General features: G+C 48.9%; 2 protein-coding genes across 8 annotated transcripts; one reads left to right on the top strand and one right to left on the bottom strand.

Annotated features, from left to right (window-relative positions):
- Nucleotides 1-20: 20 nt before the first annotated feature.
- LOC122376316 (26S proteasome regulatory subunit 7) lies at nucleotides 21-10,650 on the bottom strand. 4 transcript variants are annotated; one of them, XM_043356130.1, is made up of 10 exons: nucleotides 10,294-10,650; nucleotides 8,449-8,557; nucleotides 8,073-8,110; nucleotides 7,504-7,677; nucleotides 7,019-7,158; nucleotides 6,478-6,646; nucleotides 2,936-3,100; nucleotides 1,292-1,483; nucleotides 697-892; nucleotides 21-320 (listed from the first exon to the last, which is right to left on the bottom strand). In XM_043356130.1, the coding sequence occupies exons 2-10, from the start codon at nucleotides 8,519-8,521 to the stop codon at nucleotides 163-165; spliced, it is 1,305 nt and encodes a 434-aa protein (XP_043212065.1). In that variant the 5' UTR covers nucleotides 8,522-8,557; nucleotides 10,294-10,650; the 3' UTR covers nucleotides 21-162. The 4 variants fall into 4 exon arrangements, with proteins under 4 accessions (XP_043212065.1, XP_043212063.1, XP_043212066.1 ...); XM_043356128.1 differs by having other exon boundaries at nucleotides 8,449-8,660; nucleotides 10,294-10,332; XM_043356131.1 differs by having other exon boundaries at nucleotides 10,276-10,306.
- On the top strand, nucleotides 10,651-19,744 carry LOC122376315 (protein DDI1 homolog 2-like). 4 transcript variants are annotated; one of them, XM_043356125.1, is made up of 10 exons: nucleotides 10,672-10,704; nucleotides 10,919-11,027; nucleotides 11,235-11,436; nucleotides 11,895-12,083; nucleotides 12,478-12,732; nucleotides 13,025-13,257; nucleotides 13,544-13,650; nucleotides 14,856-15,034; nucleotides 16,289-16,479; nucleotides 18,095-19,744. In XM_043356125.1, exons 2-10 carry the CDS (start codon nucleotides 10,935-10,937, stop codon nucleotides 18,179-18,181), a joined length of 1,536 nt encoding a protein of 511 aa, XP_043212060.1. In that variant the 5' UTR covers nucleotides 10,672-10,704; nucleotides 10,919-10,934; the 3' UTR covers nucleotides 18,182-19,744. The 4 variants fall into 4 exon arrangements, with proteins under 4 accessions (XP_043212059.1, XP_043212060.1, XP_043212061.1 ...); XM_043356126.1 differs by having other exon boundaries at nucleotides 10,674-10,736; XM_043356124.1 differs by having other exon boundaries at nucleotides 10,651-11,027.
- The last annotated feature ends 1,577 nt before the right edge of the window (nucleotides 19,745-21,321 follow it).

The following is a 21,321-nucleotide window of genomic DNA, read 5'->3' as shown; positions in this document are numbered from 1 at the left end:
CATCACACAGACAAACACGGTTTCGGGTTTCCAATCCAACATATGTATTATATCCGCAGAGAACGACAGCATCGAGCGAATGCATGTTATGCCTTAAGGACGACGATGTAAAGGTGGCCTCCATCACGGACTGGCGGCCGGGATCGGGCGCTCCACTGACTCCTAGTTGTACGTCATGTACTTGGGAGTGGAGCTGAACTTGGCGTACGACTTGATGACCTTGTTGACGGCGTCCAGGAAATCCTTTTCGCTGGCGACCTTGCGCCTGGCTCGGATGGCAAACATGCCGGCCTCTGTGCACACGGACCGGATCTCGGCACCTGAGAGCGGGTCAGGTCAGGTTAGGTCATAAACAAGGTATAAGCGGCTGTGAGTACATCAGGTCAGGTCAGCATATGGTCAGGTCAGAGACTGCTGCAGTCAAGGTCAGTGACGCCATTGTCGCAGACAGGTCTCAGAAGTCCGAACCTTTTGGGCAGAATAACGGTTCAGGTCACGGCCAGACCAGTTCAGGCATCTGCCACAGAGTTAGCCACCACCTGCTAGATGAGGGCCGTATGCCAATACAATAGGCATCAGACATTAGTTGCTACATAACGCCCATTCCTTTGGCACCACCACCACCCACTGTCACTGTACGGTAGTTCTCGCCCCGTCCCATCCCGCCGATACCGCCGTCCGCCCCCTGTCACCCACCTGTGCTGTTGGGGCACAGCCGCGCCAGCAGCTCGTACCGGATGTCCTTCTCCACCGACATGGAGCGTGCGTGGATCTTGAAGATGTGCGTGCGCCCCTCGAGGTCGGGCAGGCCGAACTCGACCTTCCTGTCGAGCCGGCCGGGACGCATCAGCGCCGGGTCGAGCGTGTCCGGTCGGTTGGTGGCCATCAGCACCTGGAGGTCACCAGGGGTCACGGTGAGACGAAGGTCACCAGGGGTCACGGTGTGACGAAGGTCACCAGGGGTCACGGTGTGACGAAGGTCACCAGGGGTCACGGTGTGACGGTCACGAAGGTCACCAGGGGTCAGGGTGTGGTAGTGTTTTGTAACGGCAGTACGGCACAGGAGAGTAGAGCGCAGAGCGGGGCGGGGCTTGGTAGAGTTGCTTGCTTGGCGGGGCCTTTAGAGTTGCGTGGTTTAAGGCCAGGTTAGGCTTGCTTCTTTGTTTATTGGGGCTTAAGGGCGCATCGACTAAAAATGTTATTTTTCGCCCAGCCCGGATAGGCTCTGACGACAAGAATCCAACACGTACACAATAATCCAGCACCCATCCCGGCCGTCCCGCGCCCTCACCTTGATATTTCCGCGCGGGTCGAACCCATCCAGCTGGTTGATGAGCTCCAGCATTGTCCTCTGGACCTCATTGTCACCTCCAGCGCCGTCGTCGAAGCGCGCGCCGCCGATTGCGTCGATCTCGTCGAAGAAGATGAGACACGCTTTCTTGGTGCGCGCCATTTCGAATAGCTCGCGTACCATTCGCGCGCCCTGGAGTGAGCGATAATGTGGGTAAGTTGTGGGAAAAGGAGCGGCATATTACAGTAGCGCGACTGAGCGATTATAATCTTAGATGACGATCAATCTTAATTGGTGAGCGATTGCTATTTATAGATCTTTCTTGCATATTTTAAAGAAGATTATTTCACATTTAGTGCAATACCTGACCTAATAATCGGAGTAGACGGAAAAGCAACGTTAAATAAGGTCATGGCAATGGGGATTCAAAAAACTGGAAAGCGTTAACTTCAGGCTTTAACCCTATTCCTGGCGGGCTCCGCCGGGACAAAAAACTGGCGGGGGGGGGGGGGCCGATTCGGCCCCCCCCTGAGATCTCGAGAACGAAGCAAGATAGCGACAAGCGGTAAACGGCATCGGATACGCACGGCCAAGATCTACAATTTTTACTAAGGTCATTTTCAGGTCAGGTCAAAGATGACGTCACAGGGGTCGAAAAAGTCAAAATGGCGGCGCTAGATATGGAGAAAGTTTTTCTCGAATAACTTTCGAATTAGTCAAGATAGGAACAAACTAAGGGCATCATCGTGATCCTCTCGTCAATCCGCATCGAATGATATATATGTTGACCTCGAAAGGTCAAGGTCAAAGGTTGACCTCAGGTCACGTGACCTCGAGGTCATCATGTATATCATTCGATGCGTCTTGACGAGCTGAACACAATGAGACCATCCACGCGTCTGTATCTTGTTCCTGTACGGAGTTATTGGCCAAAAACCTTTGGTGACCTTTGATGACGTCACATGACCTCACAGCTGCCCAACAGCAAAACAGACCTCAAGGTAGTGAAGGTTGATCGTATATGAAGTCATGTATGGTATATGGGGCCATTCCGACCCGTTTTAGTGGTAAAAACAGGGAGTTGATTTTTCCCCCATTGACTTATAATGGGGAGGTCGCGAAATTGACCTGACCTTAGGTCACCGATATCAAAATTCCGAGATATACAAATTGCACATACTGGTACCCTAACTAAACCCTGAAGAGAAGAAATTGATCGGTCAAAAACTCTAGCTCTGGCGTGATTGCAAACTTTTCTGAGGTAGGGTCACCAAACCGCCTCTGGTGACCTGACCTGAGGTCAGATCAACTCAAAATTTTCAGACATGTTGCGTAGAAGCCTTTTAGGAAAAGTCAGAAAATTTGAGCTTCCTAGCTCAACGCGTTTGGGAGAAATAACCAAAAAACCTCAGGGGGGGGGCTCCTGAGGCCCCCCCCCCGCCAGGAATAGGGTTAAGACTGGATGCCCGCAAGAGCGACACCAACATGAATCAAAAAACTCCGTAGGTAATCCGATTCCCATTCTCAGTACGCTAATGTGACGCCCCACAATACAACTTAAAACCGTCTTCAAATGATCCAGTCTCACTACCACTAATCCACCCCCTCCCCTTAGCATCCCCCTCTAGGCGATCTTCCACCCACCTCTCCGACGTATTTCTGGACGAGCTCCGATCCGATAACTCGGATGAAGCAGGCGTCGGTGCGGTTGGCCACGGCACGCGCGCACAGCGTCTTACCCGTGCCGGGAGGGCCGAACAGCAGCACGCCCTTGGGAGGCTCGATGCCGAGATTCACGAAACGCTCCGGCTGTGGGCAGAGGGTGGGGGTCAGGACGGCGTACGTAGACGGGAAGTGTTTGAGATTCGGAGATGGTTACCGAAACAGGTTGCATAGGTAATCGAAGGAGGATAGAGGGCACTAACGAAGCAACGGAAAATTTAACTTATTCCTAAAAAAAAACTCACGCAAAGTTGGAAAACGTCTGAGGCAACACGAACTGTGCCCCAACTTTGCCTTCACCAATATTCCCCAATCATCGAGGGCTGAATAGTCAGCTCACGCACTACATCAGGGGTCCTAGCGATTAGCATATCAGCATTAAAGGGACTGTCCCACCTTAACATTAGAATTGAGTTGAGATAGCCATCTTGATGGGCGTTCTTTGAAAATCAGAGTCGTGAAAACCGTTTCTCCAGCAATTACTTCATCGCAAATAAATTCGTGTTTGATTTTGACATCTGTGCAAATAAGTGCCACAATGTATTGGTATTGGCACTTAAAACCTGTGACGTTTCCGCCTTTTCCGAAGTTTCTGTATCTGTCGACTTGTTTTTTATTGAAACCTTGAAAAATAACAACGCCTCTTGGAACAGCGCCCGGCGCCACGAGGTGGAGAATTAAATTGATATGCCAAACTAATTCTAATAGTCTTATAATTCTAGCAGTATTTTTATTTTTGTATTTAAATATTTAAGAGGCCGTCCTACTTGTGACTGAAGAATGCAAGAGCCATGAACTTATCAATGGCAGGTGTCAAGTTCAAGTGTGCAACTCACTGAAATTAATCATAGTATCAAAGTCATAAATGATTTGCTCATTGCTGTTTCAACTCCATAATCAAGACATGCTCTGAGGAGTCCACAATCTATTGATCGATGGTGACAAATAAGGAAGAGACAATGAATGTTCACCTTTTTATTTCTGAACATCCAAGACGACTAACCTTGAGCCGTTAAGCATTGATAATACCCTGTTTGCTGAAGTGTGGGTGGCCTGAGGTCGACCATGTCTAGTAAAGAACTGTTGTTTGTGTAAACACCATGCAGAGGTATTTTGAAATAAATTTTAGTGATGTAATGCATCATTCTTTGAACTGAGTTGCTGATTGCGGATGAAAGCGGAAGTGCTGCACGTGGAATCAGAAATGCTCTGTTGCGCTTTTAAGCTTATGTTAGATTTTATAGATGGCTTAGTTTTCCTGCAGATTTCATCTTAAAGCTGTCAATAGTGTTTTACCTTTGTTTCCTGGGAGCAGATCCAGCTACTAACATGAGCATGGGACCAGGACTGGGCCTTTGTACCACAGTCGCTGCGCTACTTGTCAAAACCTAGGTAATGTGCTTTGTTAGGCCATGCTGTGCATTTTTTAAACCTTTAGAGTACTTTGTGATCATTGACACACATATTGAACCTGACAAACAGCAGCAAAATCACACCCCATCCTTACCTCTGTGCAGTGTCACCCAACAGACAACAGGGCTTCAAAACAGGCAGGTTCCGCATTCAAGTCGCTTCTTGCAACTATGTGACTAATGTTAGGACAATAGACGTGCTGCACAGGGAAGGTGTGTTCTTTGTAGCTCTTGAAAAATGAAGTCATGCCTACAATTCAGTTTAGAATATTACAATTACAAATAACTTGGATAAAAGTTGCAAAACATGAACTCTGACTGGTCAGTTGAAATATCTTGAGTCAGTGAACCATGCCTGGGCTGGAGGTGGTCAGTTCCCTGACTTGCGCAACCTCGGGCACCTCGGGCAGGAGCTGTGGGACTTGTACATGGACAAATTGAATAGACGCTAGCCTAGATTATGTCGTGGCTGCAGTCCAAGACGTGTTCACCAGTTGCCGTTGCTGCCGCTGCCTGCTGCTGCCCTGCGTGCCGGCTGGCAGCTCACTGCTGGACTGTTTGCGCGCCAGGCATCCTACTGGACGAGTGGGGTAGGTCGCAGATCTTTGAGAGTGAAATGTTTGGTCTAAATATAGCTTGAAACTCTTACAAATAATTTAATTAAAAGGCAAAATTTCAGAGGACTAAATTGGTGTCTCAGTGGTGACAATCAGAACTTGATCAGAACTGTTATCATGCTGAATGCTGAAACTGAGGATAGGGCTGAGCTGGTAGGCTAGAATTTAATATGCAGGCTTACAAGGTCCCCAGTTAATCACAAATTTGCCAGACTTGCCTGTAGATAAAATCATGCAGATGAAATGTTTCTGGCAGATAGCCATGAGGCAAAATGCTATTCAAGCTTGTTCCGCAGCTCGTTGCGTTCCACATGAGCCACTACATCAGAGTCACACAACTCTGCCAAATGTGCTGAAAGGCCACAATTTTTCCAATAAGTAGGTATATTTATTATTTTTCACAGACACAACAAAAATACAAATGCAGGTCACTACAATTCATTCTGCTTCAATTACAATTGCTGGAATGTGTTTTGCAGACTTATTATATTGAATCTTGAACAGACTGTATTATATTACTTTGCTCATGGGCCCAGGCCAGTACTGCAGAGTATGGCTCGCAGGTCGCCAAGGAGCACTGGCCTAAGTTCAAAATTTACACAAACCCTGCAAACTGAGCCAGAAAATTCACACCAAAGGGGGCTGAGAGAACACTTCGCACCCCGCTACACTAAATCTGCACCACACCAAACCAAATCCACACCGCACCACACTTAAATCCGCACCAGATGAAGGAGTCTGCACTGACAACATCTGGACAAAATTGCCATACTTTGCAGTCTGGCTCATTGCTATATCCATTGTGATTCTTAGGTCTGATTATTGAAGTTGAGCTCACTTTCATCATCCATGTGCCCAAGACATTGTGGGCAGCATCAATAATCAAACATCAATATCTTGCTTTTGCTTCTTAGGGAGCATTCTATAATCTTTTAAAAATGATAAATAAAGCCTTGTTGATATTCTTTGCAGTTTGCGACCTTCTTCTTGACAAAGTTCAAGCTTCAATTTTCCAATTTTCATTTCAATCCTTTCCATGAACATTGAGCATGTTTGTGTTACTTTGCATGTTACTAAAATACCAATTTCCTGAGTTTTGATTTCATGCGCAATGTTTGTACTATTCGCGGCAGAAGCGTAACAAAACTTTGTGCCACCGATTTGGCAGCTAGGAAAAAAACTTTGCCCGATAAAAAACAATCATATGACGTAATCGATCCAAAAGCTTTAAATTGGAATTTTTAAACAATTAGCCAACTATGGGCCGAATGTTTGCCAATTTCGTGTACAGGGGCCCCTAATCTATGTCTTGCAACACAAGAACAGTATATCAAAGCAATTTTTTGAAGGTGGGACAGTCCCTTTAACAAAGACTCAGTAGTTCATTATAAACTCATATACCTAATGAAACTAAGTTAAAACGCCCCCAACTCACGTGCAGCAGCGGCGTCTCGACGACCTCCCTCAGTTTGTCGATCTGCTCCTTGCATCCTCCGACGTCACTATAGGTGACGTCCGGCTTCTCCTCGACCTGCATCATGGTGACGGTGGGGTCGATCTTGGGCGGCAGCGGGATGTGGATCTGATACTTGTTACGGTCCACTCTGCGGAGGGGAGAAAGAATGGTTGGTTAATTGGTGTGAGGGTGATTAAACAGCAGCGAATAATGGTATCAGCTTGTGTCACAAGACGTTGTGACTCTCAACATACCAGTGATCCCACCTACACCTGGCAAGTTAGCCAAACTCTCATCCATCCATTCTATCCACTTTGTCTGTCTACCTCTCTGGCAAATAGACAACAGTCCACCTCTCTACCCACCACGTTCGCCTCTACCCCACCCTCTGCTCAACTCACCTTTGATCTGCATACCCCTCCTTTCCACCAGCCTGCTTATCTATTGACTTAACCATCCCCTTCTATCCACTCATCCCCCTCTCCATCCATCTATCCCCTTTCTATAAGCCCGGCCTTACCCGACGCGCATGCCCTCCTCAATATCTGTGGGCGCCACAGAGTCGGCCAGGTCGACCACAAACTTGGCGAACTGCTTCACATTGATAATGTAGCGCGGCTCGTCACTGTCAGCGTTGATGATTTTTGTACACCGCGCCACCTGTCGGTAATGATGGGAGATATTATGAAGAGGGGTAATTGCGCACAGAGACACACTTGCACCACACTGACACAGCAGACAGACATAGCACACATGTGCGACACAAAGATACAACATAGCACACAGACAGACACAGAACACATCACGAGTAGAACACACAACATACACTGACACTCTTCGCGCCTCCCTCTCGCGTTGTCTCTGCTCTCCCCCGCCCAGTTTCTTCATCCCACCCGTTATCCCCGCTCCTCTCAGCACCGTCATCCCTCTCAGTCCCGCACTCCGCCCCCCTCGGCCCTGTCTCCCCGCTCCTCCACGTTCCCCTCACCCCTCCCCGCCGCTGACCTGGAGCGGCTGCTCGCTCTGGAGGGTCTGTTTGTCGGCGGCCAGGTCCCACAGCGCCGGCGACGCCAGGCCCGTGTCCGACTCCTTGATGCCGGTCAGCTCGTTGACCCGTTTGCTGACCGCTGTGATGTCCTCCTCGATCTGTTTGATGGACTTGCTGTACTGGCCCTGGCCCTGTTGGGATAATGATGGTGATGTGACAAAGATTAAACAGCATCAACTGCAATAAAAGCCAGATAATGACCAATTTCGATTTGTATCAACACAATTTGTGGATGAAGCTCAACATCGTGGATCGTTAAAACAACGTTGACAATCGCGATTGTAACATGTGGCAATAGTTTCATCTCAAATATTATGACTGGATGAAAACAGATCAGCATGTTATCAATAAAACTGTATGATCACATGGCCATATTTCAGATATAAGCTACCCATACTATAGTTTGATATACCTAGGTATTAGGCATAGGATGGGCACACTTGTACATATGAATGATAAAAACATGGAGCCTATTAAATCTTTTGTGCAGCACACGAAGTACCCATGCCTATGGAAAACAACTTACATATGTTTTGAGAAGAGCAATATCACCTTCATCCAGGGCTGAAAGCAGAGCATCTTACTGGTTAGGGACACAAACAGCATGGTGAAAAGCAAAACAATAGGATCACAATGCCATTAACGATTCTCATTCAAGTTAGGCAGATAAACAAGGAAAATGCATTTTCACTGGTCAAATTGTGATAAACTTGTAGCAAATGATATTGATGATCAGAAATATTGAGAAGTGATTGAGATTATGGTCTGTTTTAGTGGTATGAATGATAAAGAACACATTTAATACACATTTTCTATTTCATTTGAAACAGGGAAGTGCATTAATCATAAAAATATGTCACCAAAAATGTGACTTTGAATATGTAACTGGACATTACACTTACTTTTGAACTCCTTTTCTTCTTCCTCAGGCTCATGCTTCACCTTCCGCATATCCCCTCCCAGATGATCAGGCATGTTGACCAGATTTTTGGAGGCCAAGTTAAATCAAATCTAGAAAAGAAAATGGCAGGTTTGAGGTTATCTGTCCAGGATCAGTTCTCTCATGTCAATATTTATATTTTTGTATCTCTTTGAAGTTCTTCTGTATTTTTTTCTGAAACATTCTCTACACATTTAATGGTTCACTCCATAAAGCACAACTTAATTGCACTGGTAGGGCAACAGACTCCTCAAAATCGATGCCAGGTTTAAGTCACATTTGCTCTATTCAATCCAAGAGATCCTTGAGGGCAGAGGGGATTATCTCAGGTCTTGACCTGGCTCTGTATTCTGTAATCTGCTGCTGGTAGGGGCAGCCATGAGCCACTGTCAATTGATGTCAAAACATAGGATCAGGGATGGAATGTCACAATCTTGGGATGTAGAAATGTTACAGTTTAGCTCTTGAATTGATTATCCCAATTTGCGTTTGCCAGTTTGTTTCTGAAGGCTGATATCATCAAAACAGCATCATAAAATCAACATAAACAAATAGTGTGATCTACCATGTTTTGTGCCACCCGCACAATTTATCGACCCCCACCAAACACGATTTGGCAGCACTGTAAAGACGTCTGCTGGGCGTGAAGTTTTCCCTTCACCATAGGGTTTACACACAAACTGGTCAAAGTTTGAGCCAGGATATACTAGTCTAAAAATGCAAAAAACGAACAAATTTTGGCATCAATAGATTCAGCATTTCATCGTGTGCCTCAAACCGTCCATCATTTGGCCTCAAAGGAGGTAAAAATTGTTCAAAATCGAAGTTGAAAAGATGCTTACTGAGCACATAATCTGGTAGCAATCACGTGACCTGCTATAAGCTATTAATTATTCATTTTGAGCTTTCAGTACTTTAAATAAGGTCAAAACATCGCAAAACACAAAAGTTAATACAATAGTCACGTGGGTGTCAGGAAATGTCACAGGTGCGTCAAATTTGTGACTGGGGCTTTACTTTCAAACATCGGATCTACCTGTTTCTTATAGGTATCTTGCAATTTATGTTGAAGTTTCCCTGCAGTCGCCCCTGAGCAACCGCAGGAGCTGCAGGAAGAGCTATGCATTATGCAATAGTCAATACCCGAGGCCCGAATGCTGGTCTCGCCCGATTAGCAGCCAGCTAAGCTCTGCCTTTTGAGAGCAGGAGCCGCAGTCACTTGAACAGGGCCCAGGGGACCAGGACAGCAAGGGATGTGTATATGTGGACAGTCACATTTTCATGTTTTTTTTAGAAATTTTGTCCGAATGGGTAAATGGGTGGCTATGGGCCCGGGTGCCCCGCTAAGCAGTGCTTGTTGCGAATGACACCACGGACCCACCACCCTGCCTTGCCCGCGCCTGGTTCACCAGTGACAATTTGGATCGAAAGTTTAACGTGCCGCAGGTAGATGGCGGCACGGTCCTCCCGGGTCTAGTGTGGCCCTGTCTCGCCAGTTGCCAGCTGGCTTAATATAGGAACGCGGGTCAAACGGCGTGGAGCTTCCCGGCCGCAAACTCGCTGCCACCGAGTTAGGAGACGGATGCCTTATCCACTAGGCCACGGGGAGGACAAATTGTTTGTGTTTCTGTGTTTAAGGACAATGTTTACGAGCCTTACTGAGTTTACACAGGTCTCAGACTGTCGATCAAGACAGTGAACGAGGAAGACGGATAGATATTGATGTTGTCTCTTATTTTTCCTGGGAGACATATGTCCTCCCGCTCACAAATGGTAAAAGCACAATTACCGCAGATGACACCCATACCTCTCATCCCACCGGCACGCTCGTCGTTCTCTTCGATTCACTTTAATTTTTGTGCTTGGTCATTTGTAATGTGATTAAGGATAAATAAAAACCTCTTATTTTAATGATATCGATGGAAAAATGACGTCATCATTAAATAAGTCAAGCACGCATATTTGTTGTCTCCCGAAAGTAATTGCGAAGGCATAATAGCTTTTCTAGTTATAGCAACGCACAGAAATTTAATTAATGGTATATCCATTGCTAATATTTTACAAAAATGAATTACAGGCTCTTTTCTTTGATCATTTAAGGCGAAACTTTTGATAAAATTTTGACGTCACATTTCTCTTTAACGAAAAATTAACTGACAACAACATTCACTGATCATGCTGCGCCACTTTTTATTATTATGCCTGTATAAATATATAGGTATCAGAGAAATACACAAAATAAGGAACAAAGTGCCTAGCAATTTCATTTAAGTTTATTCGAATGAAAATAAAGTCCAGAATTTCACCTGCCACCATCTGATCTCATGGCTACATTTTGTGTTTAATAGAGCCATGCTGATGTTTAATTTCAAGTTGCATGAGAATGATATTAAATTTGCTTGAACAAATAACTAAATTGTTTCTTTTTCAAGGAAAACTTGTGGCAAGATGAGGCTCACTATCACTACTGTGTCGGGCGAGCTGTTTCAGCTGGATGTTAGTGAAGACCTGGAAGTTGAAAATCTCAAGGCTTTTGTACAGGTACCTAGGGTACCTAGGTACCTATGTATAGCTCAACTGTGACAGTAAAGTGCTTTTCTGTCTTGGTGAAATATTCTCAATTGTCATCATATCATTTGGCATATTATCAGGAAATATGTAGCTACGCTAATGGATAAATGTGCTGTGGTGCATCATGATCACCCCTGCCTGTGCCAGTCTCTGTCTTACAGGATGTTCTTTCACCAGGTGGAAGCCAATGTTCCGCTGGAGGGGATGCAGCTTGTCCATGCTGGCCGCCGGCTCACAGATGACAAACAGACCCTGAAACAGCTGGGCATAGCTGACAATGACGTACTGCTGGTGAACTCCGCAATGGCAGAGCCTGCTGTTCCTCACAGTGGTGCAGCAGCTCTGGGCAGGCCACAGCAGCCCTCTGTTGCTGAACAGTGTGGGTAGCACCTGGTACAGTGTGGGTAGTATGCAGGGAGCATTTGGACTGGTCAAGCACTGCAGTTAAGACCATTTTCTCCTTTAAAAAATATGATGTGTACTTTGCAATTATTTCAGACATTTAAGTGACCTATGTAATTGTGGTTTGTTTGTTTTTTCCCAGAGGCACTCAAGTAAGGATGCCTACTGTTGATAATAGGTTGTCATATCATCAGGTGGTTCAAATTTCACTATTCTGACAGTTATCGCCCACAAACATGGCTGCTGCCCTTGTATCATGTTACCGTAAGTCCGCGACATCATTACCGTAAGTCCGCGATATCATAACCGTTAGCGTGTGACACCCGCGTTACCTTAGTTCGACGAGTCACGACACCGTTACCGTTAATCTGTGACATCGTTACTCTGTGACACCATTACCGTAAGTCCATGACACCCAGCCCCCCATTCCCCCAGTGGCGCAGATTGACTTCGGGAGTATCTGTTTACCGGGAATGTCTCCGACTGGGGCGGGTCAGCCGGGTCCGAACCGCGAGGATGACCCGGCCTTCATCCGGGACATGTTTCTGGCGAATCCCGACCAGCTGGCTATGCTCAAACAGAACAACCCGCGGCTCTCGGACGCCCTGCTCAGCGGAGATGTCGGTAAGAGGCGGGATGGACCGGCGGGGGCGGGAGAGAGACATGGCTCGTGCAGATACAACTCGTATGCACTCGTCACTTGCTCACATCGCCATTACCAGGACTGTGGAGTCAATTGATTTTTTTGTCATTTTGTGAACTTCGACTCCCGACTCAAGCTTTAAGATCGACTCCGACTCCGACTCGTGCTCAGACTCCGAATTTCTCATTGACAACAAACAACGGTAGTGGGATCGGCCGGTATTTCCATAAAATTTACGATCCTTTCGGTCTATAATACGAGCTGCTGGCACTAGGTGCTCGTATATGCTGACGCTCTGAACCATGTGATAAGAGACGTCTCGCTCTGCCAGCTGCCTTCCCTCTCTCAAACACTCCCCCACCCGTCCCTCCACAGGTCAGTTCGCGGCCGTGCTCCGGGAGCAGCAGGAGGCACACTCGGAGCGCGAGCGGCTCCGACTCCGGATGCTCACCGCCGACCCGTTCGACGTGGAGGCGCAGCGGCTGATGGCTGAGGAGATCCGCCAGAGTAACATTGAGGCCAATATGGAGGCCGCCATGGAACACCATCCGGAGAGTTTCGGGACGGTGGTGATGCTGTACATCAACTGCAGGGTCAACGGGTTTCCCGTGAAGGCCTTCATTGACTCAGGTCAGTCGCGGACAGAGACACGATCGCGTTGATATTCACATTCTGAGGATTGTAAAGTGGGACGGATACCGCCAACTTTGCCATCCGGTATAGCAAATGCAACACGGAACTAACGTAGACTCGGGAGTAACTCTTTGATAATTCTCCCCCACCATCTCATTTTGTCCACTAGTATATCCCAGTCCCTTACAGCCCATTTCGGTACTCCGACGAAACGATGTCGCCGTCGCCACCGACGTGCTCACACCGTACGTCTCTTCTATTACCCGGCTTACCATAACCCTCTCTGCAGGCGCGCAGACCACCCTGATGTCGTCAGCCTGCGCAGAGCGGTGCCACATCATGCGTCTGGTGGACACACGCTGGTCCGGCGTGGCCAAGGGTGTCGGTACGCAGCGCATCCTCGGACGGGTGCATATGGGTCAGATCCAGATCGAGGATGTGTTCCTGACGTCGTCGTTCTCCATCCTGGAGGAGCAGCCCATGGACATGCTGCTGGGACTGGACATGCTGAAGAGACATCAGGTAGGGGTGGTTGATCGTGCGCGATGGGAAAGACTAGTGTGTTACTTGAGCGGACGGGAACGTACCTACCTATGTTTTGTAAGGTAATGAAGAGAAGACTGGGTGCTCACTGCTGAATACGCCCGACATTGTTGCGTGTCCGGCCCGCCAACGCTGTCTCGATGTTGTAGTATAATGTAATGCCGCTCATTTGTCTGTCAGTGATTACTTCATTCGTCAGTTGTTTGTAACACCCAGTCAGACTTCTCAAAGTGACCCTCAGTGACGCCGTCACTCTGACCGGCAGTGTGTGATCGACCTGAGGGGTAACGTGCTGAGGATCGGCACCACCAACACCACCACGCCGTTCCTGCCGGAGTCGGAGCTGCCGCCCTGCGCCCGGCTCTCCAACAGGTAGGTACCAGCGGCGAGCCGCACCGTACGCTGCATTGTCCGGGTCAGGAAGGGTCGGGGCGGGCCTGGTCTGGGTCGGTCTGGGTCTGGATCGGGTCGGGATAGGCCTGGCCTGGCCTGGAATACACTGGTCGGTTTAGTACCAAACCCCAATCACAGGTGACACTACTCTACGAGATCTCTAATTGGAGATGTCGCCCCTGGAGCAGGACTGCCTTTTGTGGCACTGTCTTGTTCGGTACCGCAGCTGATTGAAATTATCGACCTTGTGGCCGATCGGCCCTATTCTTTGAGATCGGACATAATCTGTTGCGACCCGTGGTTTTGTATAATTGCCCGCCGGCAGTAATTTATTTACTGTAGGCGTTTACTGGAGCGCGGGGTAGCGTGGTTAGCGTAGGGGCAGGAATTTGCAATGCCAATCACGCTAAAGTTTGCTACGCCTGCCTACTGTCAGTGGCATAGGTAATGGTACCCCTCGCGTGCAGATCTGGGTAACGAGCCATGGCATGCTATGAACAGGATAACCTAGTTTACGAAACTCGCCTCCGATCAGGTACTTTAGAAGCTGCGTAGGTTAGGTGGCACGGAACTTTAGTCGTTGTACGACACGGGTTCGAGGCAAGGGGACTTGTAATGTTTTCCATGCTTTAATGGGATATTGCAGCCTGTCTTCTGCACGAGTTGAAATTCCCACACGGGGAAATTACGTAAGGTGGCCGTGGCCACACAAGCCCACAAAGCGTTCGCCGTTGTTGATATTACGCAAAACTGCCGACATGTGGAGCTCTCGGCGGGTGTAGGTATTTCCCGGTGTGCATATGTAGATCTCCATATGTAAATGTTTGGAGTCGGCGAATGCCCCAGTTAGCGAATGTCTTGCCGAATGTCCGGCTGCCTCAGTGTACCGGGGTGACCTGAACCGGCTGTGCCGCTGCTGTCCTTTCATCTAACCCTTTGCTCTCTGACGCCTAACCGGGCTGAGTTAGCTTCTGACCGGGCTGCGTCTAACCCATAGGATTCTACCGTCAAGCCCACGTAGTCGGTAGTCTGACGTCTGACGATTACCGTCTTACCCATCATGTGTCTGACATTTGACTGCTATCTATCACGGGTCTGACCCTCAGCTGACATCCAATCCCCGCGTCTGATCCTCTGCCATCAAACTCTGCCTTCTAACCCTCTCCACCATCGGTTCTCTCCAGGTCAGAGGAGGAGGCCAGAGCCGACTCGATGCGGGAGGCAGAGGACGCGGAGCTGGCGCAGGCCATGCGGGAGAGCTCAGCTGCCGCCTCCTCCGCCCCTGCTGCCACTCCTTCCGCCTCTGCTGCCCCCTCAGGAGTGCCGTCTGCCGTCATCCGTCCGGTGACTGGAGGGACTCACGGTGAGAGGGGGAGGAGAGAGAGAGAGAGAGAGAGAGAGAGAGAGAGAGAGAGAGAGAGAGAGAGAGAGAGAGAGAGAGAGAGAGAGAGAGAGAGAGAGAGAGAGAGAGAGAGAGAGAGAGAGAGAGAGAGAGAGAGAGAGAGAGAGAGAGAGAGAGCAAGATAGAGCGAGAGAGACAGAGACAGAGAGGAGGGGAGCGGAGAAGAGAGACGGGGACGTGTAGGGTGGGGAACACTGGGGAATGACATTGAGGCCATTTCAAGCATCCCACGTGATGAGTGACACCCGCGCCTCATCCATCCCCCCTCTCTCTCACCCCCGCCTCTGCCAGTCCCCTCTCTGAGCAGCCCTGGCAACCGGCCGCGGACTTTACCGAAAATGGTTTGTACCCGCGAGTTCCGCTGTCACAGCTGTTCAAAGGCCTGAAACCTGAGTTCTCGACGGCCCGGGATCCGTATGCCTGTCACCTGGTTATATGTATCTCTGATATCTATCTTCAGAGCAAAATGAGCCGAGTCGGAATCACACAAAACCCCCAGTCCGCCCGTTGATCACTCTGTGTGCGATCTCACGTGTCTGTGAGCCGGTAATTGCATTTACAATGTCGGGAACCGACCACCCAGCTATCATTTAGCCTTTCCCGTGCGGGTGGTGTTGTGACGTATGCTCAGGATCATCGCGAATGAGATATAACGGCTACATCAGCAGCACCTTTTTGATGTATTTCATGTTAGTCCTTACAGTGTTCATAAAGGGCACACCAATCTTGTATTGCACCTGATTAACAGCATTCCAAGAATATTCATGGTCCATTAAGTGTAATCGTTTGTATTTCGCTGTAAGCGTGTGGAGTAGGTCATCCTCAGCTAATGGTGAATATTTTTTTATTAGCAGCATTTAACAAAATCGTTGTGTATATGCCTCAGACGCGTTAGTTGGAACCTGTCGCAACCTATCAACCTTTTCCATCCGACTGATTAGTTTTTACAGTGCCTTGCCACAGCCCGGCCGTTGGATAAACCATATTTCATGTTGCTGTGCCGCACTACCAGTCCTCAGTCCAGTTGCCAGTTCAAAGTACAAATGCTATCGCATATGTGCCTTTGTACTGCATGCTTATCCGTTTCTACTTTTGTTCCACGTTCCCCGTACTTTCCCGTATTACTGGAATTCCCTATTAGCGACTGGTGAATGCGCCTTTCAGTGTCCCACGCCCGACGTTGTGTAGCAATTGACTGTTCTTTTTCTACCTCAGGTTCGGCGTCTGCTGCCGCTCCTATTCCGGCTACCGCTCCGGTGGCTCCGACTCCGACTCCGACTCCAGTTCAGACTCAGACTCCGGCTCAGACTGCGTCCCCGGCGGTCGTTCTGTCCATCCAGTCGACAGACTCGTTCACCGAGAAAGATGTGGAGATGATCATCGGCGCCGGATTCTCCCGAGCCGAGGTGAGTGAGTCGTGAGTTAAGTGAGAGAGTCGTGAGTGAGGTGTCAGGTAAGAGAGTTACTAGTGTGGTGAGAGAGTCGTGCGTGAGGTGAGTGAGCCGTGAGCTGTGCTGAACTTGTCGTTTTTGGTCCTGATCCCTTAAATAAAATCTATCCGGTGAACCGGCCATCTTATAAAAGTGCCAACCACAGCGCCAATGTTTGGCTTACTAAATGTGACAACTGATAAATCGTCTTACTCTGGATGTTATTACTACACATTTTTTATGTAAAATTAGCAGACGGGTCGGAAAATTTAGAATATTTCGGGTGCTGGAGGGTAAGTTTGCAAAGGAGAACGAAATCTTTTTAACCCGATTGGGACCAGAAAAGGGTCTTATTTCCAACGTTGAGACTCGTGAGTTAGATGAGAGTGCTGTGAGGGCCGCTGGTGGGGCATGTGAATAAGTAAACAATGTGAACAGAATAATGAACTATAATACGAAAATACTCAAAGCCACCACTCGACGCTCGGCTCTACTGTCAAAGCCTACTGCCACTTTCTTAACTGTAACCCTGTTTTATATTGACACACCTAATCAGCCCTTTCAGAATTGGGATACCTGGGCGTCCTCTCTAGTTTAATGAGTTCGCGCTGGTCAATATCCGGCAGCGGTGTTCTGTTCCCTGTTTCTACGGTCGGGTCACTGCCATGGCGTCTCCGTGTGGTGGCAATTAGCAACACCTGCTGCTATGCAGCTCGGCTCACACTGAGGGAAAGGCTAAGGGAAAAACTACCACTCAGAGTGTATGGATACCCTGGGCTTTTTGTTGGTAGTTCTTGGCGACAAGAGAGCGTCGTCTTACCATGTAGTGCGGAGTAACAAGTCTGTTTGTATGCTTCCAGCAAACCAGTAACAGCCAGCGCAGGCTCTTATTGTCTATCTTACTCTGTCACCTCGAATTTCACGTGCCCACGCGGTGACAAGAAATACGCTCTGCGTCGCTCGGCAAAAAGAAATAGCCTCTTGTGTTCTGTTGTCTCCCTCTCTCTGTGCGACGCCGAGTCAATTGGCGTCGAGCCGTGGAAGTGACTGATGCCGGTGTACGTTACCTAGCTCCATAATGCAGAATATGAGCACGCACTTTTCACGCTCACCGAGTAGATGTAAGGCTATGCGATGCGGCATTATCCTGCGTGAGACCGAGAACGGTGATACTGTGGCGAACGTGGTGTGTGTGTCTGTTATTTCTTATCGTATTTCTTGTGGTTCAGGTGGCGATTTCGGATAATGTTGATTAGGAATTTTGTAGCATCGTGCTTTGTTTAAGAATATTAGCGTAAATGTGACTTGAGGTGTACATAGCACAATATGCTACTCACTTCATGATCGTCGGCTGCATGTTTTGTGTTGCACTAACTCGAGTACCTACAATTTTGCCCATTGTTTGCATTAGTTCAATGATAAGGGGTGTATCGTTTGTCTGCGTCAACAATTCGTTGTTGCGACTTCAATTGTTGGTCCGAGGCCTCACTGTATTACCACACCACCCTAGTTTTACTCCTCTAACATCCTCTCATTACCCGTCTCAGCCTGTCTGGTGGTTTCGTCGTCTGACTGTCCCGTATGTCGCCAGGCGTTCGCGGAGCTGCGGCGCTGCGGTGGCGATGCCACCAGGGCTGTGGCCGCGCTCTTCGTCCGGTCTTTCAAGCTGCCCAAGTAGCTGCCCAAGAAGTTGCCAGAGCTGCTGCCGGGGTAGCCGCTCAAGAAGCTGCCCAAGGAAGCTACGCTAGCTGCTACGCAAGAAGCTGTCCATTGTCCAAATTGCTGCCCGGGTAAGCTTCCCATACGCCAGCTGCTGCGTAGTGAGCTTTTCAAGATGTTGTTTGAAGACGGTCGGCGTCCCTCGCTCCTCGGTCAGCTGTTCTGCTGGATTCGTCCGCTCTCCCCGTGATTCTGCGCCCCCTAGTCGGGCTCGGCACCCCGTCTGGGGCCGCCTAGCCTCCTAGTCGTCAACTGGACACCAATACCGGTAGTGTTGGAAGGAGTCGGTAGACGCCGGTTTGGACCGGTCGTGGTGTGAATGTGATGAGATTATCGGCAGACAGATCCATACTCACCCCCTGTGCAGAGATACACACAGTCACCAGAGGTGCCTGTGTGTGATTGTGCCGCGTGCCTGATGGACGGCTTTGAGATGCGGGTGCCTTTTAGTCTGATAACATCAGGGACGACAGTATAGCTCCACCACGCAATTAAGCTCCATACCCAGGGAGAAGTGAGATCGCGCGTGCTGCTCGCATGAAAAGTCTGGGAAATTTGCCATGCTACGCATAATGATACAAAGGGAATGGGTCTTAATTGGTCTTATTTGTGATGAACCCTACCCATTGAACGCAGGCGATGTCAGGCGAATCTGTTCTATAAGTACACAGTGTATGCGTGCTGCGGGAAATATGACGCATATGAGCGTGCGTCGCATTTCTGCGTCGAGTTTGTTTATTTATCATTGGATGCCTCTTTCCATCAGCACTGTGCTCCGTTACCTGTACGGCTGAAAGTGGTCTTTGTGCCTGGCTGTTCCGTGTTCGCCGGTGCGGGAGATGCGCATACGACCGTGGGCGGTGCCCCGTGGGTGATCTAAGTGCCTTGTTAGCTCCGGTCGACCGGCCCCGGGAGGGTGGTCGGGGAGTCGCCGCCCCCTGCGGGGCGCAGAGAAACCCGCCGCGACACCGCACAATGCCGGCGGCGGCATCCGGCGCGCTGAAAAACCTCATCACGGCGGCGGAGTGCGACTGAGAGCACCGAGAAGCCTGTCACTTTGAAGGCGGACTCACTGGTACGACGCGCGACGATTGCGTGGGGCGTCCGAGCATGTTTGCGAGTGATGCAGCAACATTGATCGCGTTTCTCCGTGTTTGTCAGTGTTGAATGTGTTTGCTAGTGCTGGATGGATTTGCCAAAGTTGGGCTGTGAAAACCGAGCGTTTCGGGTGAACTCTGATGTAATGTGTGGCGGTGTGGTTAAAACGAATCGCATCACTTGGCTAGCGGTTTGGCTAGCCTGACACACTGCGGACTTTTCACGTTTGTTTATCTCGTTTTGTGCTGCGGGAGAAGAACATAGTGTGTTTCTATGTCATGTAAGAAACAATAACTGAGTTTAGTCAAGTGGTTGGAATCCCATCCCTCGTCATCTAACTAAGTAAAGCCCCTTACCTAACAGAAATAAACCTTAGACGTGACCTCATTTCATGATGTCAGACCTAATACATTGAAAACTGGTGGCCTGCTTGTTTTGTTTTTAGCTATAACGTGTACCGGAACTTGCTAGCTATTTCACTCGCGGCTCGAAAGCCAAACATGCTTATCGCATTTCCGGTTGCCGGCCTGGCTTCCATTATGGCCGTTCGGGAGGGTGAGTTTTATAACACGCATCGGCGGGTCACGGGAGCGGAGCTGAATACGAGCGGATCCGTGACTGGAGGTCGGACCCCGGTCCACTGCGGGGCATTGCGGCCATAGTTCAGGACACCAGAGAGCGCATATGTACTTCTGATGACGGTGCGCGAGACTGCCCAATGGCTGAAGGGCTGGAGGTGCCGGTTTTTTTTTTTGGCGTAACAGTGCTCATCGGCTGAGGAAAGTGCCCACTGCTCATCCTTCCACATCTTTTCTCCGCGAGAGTCGATGAGAGCGAGACAGGGGTTCTGTGCTCGGGTTAACAATATCAATGGTATTTTTCCCGCACTGAGGGGGGTATTTCTACGAAGTTATAAATGGTCGTTAGTGGGCAGTGGTAAATGCAAACAACTGACTGTAAATTGTCAGTTTGCTAGCACTAGGCCATCTGTTATCTTCTCTCTCTCTCTCTCTCTCTCTCTCTCTCTCTCTCTCTCTCTCTCTCTCTCTCTCTCTCTCTCTCTCTCTCTCTCTCTCTCTCTCTCTCTCTCTCTCTCTCTCTCTCTCTCTCTCTCTCTCTCTCTCTCTCTCTCTCTCTTTCCCTTGCATTATTGCATTACACATGGATAAAAAGGACAAATCAGAAATTCGATATTCCTATCTTCCTCTGACGGGCTGGACGTTCCTTTTTTGTGAAATAGATATTGGCCAGGGGTAGCCGGATACGCTCGCCCTAGGTGTTTCCCAGAGGCATAAAAAGCTGAGACTCTGCAGAACGCTGCGAACTCTGTCGTATTTTTCCGCCAAAGGTGCGATCAGTGATCGGTGATCGCGCGCCTTTTAGGTTGATTGATTGTGCCGCACTGTGGTCGGCATTTCGCCAGTAACTATGCAAGCGCTAAGAGCATATTCAACAGTATGCTGGAGGAGATGCTCTTCCAATCACTGGTTATGCGATCTATTCTGTAAATTGTAATGAAGATCCCACGTCAGCAATCCGCCCACGTACAATAGTTTGATTCCCGGCCAATAGATGGCGCGCGTGTATAGCGCCTGATGCATGCTGTGCCGCACGACACTATAGTTGTTCTCATCGCCGCTAGGTGGCTATAACGATAGTTTTCATGATGATACCGAAGGATGGAGTGATGACCAGTGCTGATCAATGGCATCAGGTACTTCAGGTTGTGGACCATCATTGAAATTGGCAATTACTTTGCTAGAAAAATGTCTCAGCATAGCATCCGGCATCTGCTGTGCAGGGGCGTAGGCAGGGGGGGGGGCCACTGGGCCATGGCCCCCCCCTTGGGCGCCGAAGGCGCCCTTTGCGATTGGAGGGCGCCGAAGGCGCCCTCCAATCGCAAATGCAATTGTGATATAATCGAATCGAAAAACAATCGCGACTGGAGGGCGCCCTCCAATCGCGAATGTGTTTACAGGGAAAATACGGATGGAGGGCGCC

Source organism: Amphibalanus amphitrite, unplaced genomic scaffold, assembly GCF_019059575.1.
Source record: "Amphibalanus amphitrite isolate SeventyFive unplaced genomic scaffold, NRLGWU_Aamphi_draft 002097F_arrow, whole genome shotgun sequence".
Classification (NCBI taxonomy): domain Eukaryota; kingdom Metazoa; phylum Arthropoda; class Thecostraca; order Balanomorpha; family Balanidae; genus Amphibalanus; species Amphibalanus amphitrite.
This window is presented reverse-complemented; position numbering and strand designations above follow the sequence as displayed.